The sequence below is a fragment of the Acanthisitta chloris genome, unplaced genomic scaffold (assembly GCF_000695815.1).
Source record: "Acanthisitta chloris isolate BGI_N310 unplaced genomic scaffold, ASM69581v1 scaffold28439, whole genome shotgun sequence".
Classification (NCBI taxonomy): domain Eukaryota; kingdom Metazoa; phylum Chordata; class Aves; order Passeriformes; family Acanthisittidae; genus Acanthisitta; species Acanthisitta chloris.
Window position 1 is genome coordinate 1 of NW_008693509.1, and position 2039 is coordinate 2039.

At 54.6% G+C, this 2039-nt stretch overlaps 1 protein-coding gene across 1 annotated transcript in view; it reads right to left on the reverse strand.

Moving 5' to 3' along the window:
- Nucleotides 1-470: 470 nt before the first annotated feature.
- Nucleotides 471-2039, reverse strand: part of LOC103810212 (SWI/SNF-related matrix-associated actin-dependent regulator of chromatin subfamily D member 1) — a gene marked incomplete at both ends in the record, with an annotated part of 2044 nt that continues 475 nt past the window's right edge. Inside the window, 3 exons of the mRNA XM_009083106.1 lie at nucleotides 471-572; nucleotides 849-965; nucleotides 1420-1542. Of these exons, the coding sequence (XP_009081354.1) occupies nucleotides 471-572; nucleotides 849-965; nucleotides 1420-1542 (342 nt within the window). The remainder of the gene's footprint in view (nucleotides 573-848; nucleotides 966-1419; nucleotides 1543-2039) is intronic.

Consider the following 2039-nt stretch of genomic DNA (forward strand, 5'->3'; position numbering starts at 1 on the left):
ATTAATGGGAGATTGGGAATGGGAATGGCTATTTGTGGGGATTGGGGATCAATGGGGGTTTGGGAATGGGGGTTGGGAATTAGTGGGGATTGGGAATGGGGATTGGGGATAAGGACAGGAGGGGTGGGATTGGGGTGTGGGAATTAGGGATTGGGAATGGGAATTGAGAATGTGAATTGGGGACAGGGATTAATGGGAACTGGGAATGTGAGGGGTGGGACTGGGGGGCGGGAATTGGGGATTAATTAGGAATTGGGGATGAACTGGGAATGGTTTGGGTTGGAAGGACCTTAAACCCATCCAGTCCCACCCTAGCCATGGGCAGGGACACCTCCCACCAGCCCAGGCTGCTCCAAGCCCCATCCAACCTGGCCTGGAACACTCCCAGGGCTGGAGCAGCCACAGCTGCTCTGGGAAATCCATTCCAGTGCCTCAGCATCCCCCAGGGAGGGATTTTCTCCCCCTCTCACCTGGTAATCCAACATCAGCAGGACAGTGCAGCGCACGTTGACGTCCCCAGGCCTCTTCACCTGGAAGCCATCTGTCTCCTGAGTCGTGGCAGTTCTGTGCCACTGCAACAGCACAGGGAATTTAGAGGCATCTGCACAGGTGGTTCCCTCTGGGCACCCAAAGGCTTTGCCAGTAAATCCCACCCTCCTGGAGGAAGCTCCAACCATCTCCCCACTTACAGCTTGAAACAAGAGACAAGACATTTGTTCAGCCCCTCAGGAAGGGAGAGGAAAAGCTAAGGTGAGAATTCAAGAGCTCAAAGCTCTCCCATCACAGGTTACCAACAAAATACCAACCCCAACCCACCTGTAGAGGAAACCCAGCAAGAAGCAGCTCACCTCTACTAGGTGATTGTCAGGGCCATACAGGTCTTTATCAAGTTCAATGACCAGAGACTTAAAGAAGGATGAAAACTTTCTTTTCTGCTTGGTGGCATCGTATTTGGACAGAGCAGACTGCAAGCAACACAGGGAGGGAGAGGGTTAGGACAGCAAGTCTCAGCACTCAAAGCACAGTCACCCTGTTCCTTTAACACCTCAATTCACCACCATGTGCTCAAAAATCGAGTTCCAAGTGAGAAGGGAAGGCCTGGAGTGAAGGATGAGCTCACATGGGGTTAGGTACAATGCCAGGCCCTGCTTCTCAGAGCTGGGCACACGAGTGCCACTGAGCTGCTCTCACCATCAGCTCCCACAGCTCTGAGAACTTTGACCAACCCATGTCCTGCCATGGGGACACCCATCAATCAGTCTCCAGGCTGGGCTCGTTCTCAGCACCATCAGACCCCTTGGAAAACAAGAGATGGAGGAGGATATCAAGCCCCAGCTGTGCTCTCAGGCACGAGGAAACTGCTTGAGTTGGCCATTGCAGATCCACAGCCTCCTCTGAGGTTGGGTATTCCCCACTCACATCCTCCAGCAGTCGTCCCTCCACGCGGAGCTCCCAGGAGGCCACGGTGCCTTCGCCGTCCTCCGCGTCCGACTTGGCTGGGTTGAAGGTGTTGGAGATGAAGATTCGCAGCTTTCGCTTTTGCTGGGAGAAACATCATCAGCTCAGGGGGAGTTCCCACCTAAAGGGGCTGAGCTACCTCCTGGGGCAACCAGCGAGGGCAGAGGCAGTGCTGGTCCCACTCTGTCTGGAGTTCTGAGATTCCCAACCCTCACAGGGCAAAGAAGGCATGGGACAAGGAAAAATGGGGATAAATTGGAAGGGGAAACTTGGATTAGATATTAGGAAGAAGGATTTTTCCTGTGAGGGTGGTGAGACACTGGCACAGGTTGTCCAAGGAGGTTGTGGATGCCCCAAAGAGGCTATGGATGGCCCAGGGAGAGGCTGTGGGTGCCCCAGGGAGAGGCTGTGATTGCCCCAAAGAGGTTGTGGGTGCCCCAAGGAGGTTGTGGGTGGTCTAAGGAGGTTGTGGATGCCCCAGGGAGGTTGTGGTTGCCCCAGGGAGGCTGTGGATGCCCTAAGGAAGTTGTGGTTGCCCCAAGGAGGTTGTGGATATACTAAGGAGGGTGTGGGTGCCCCAA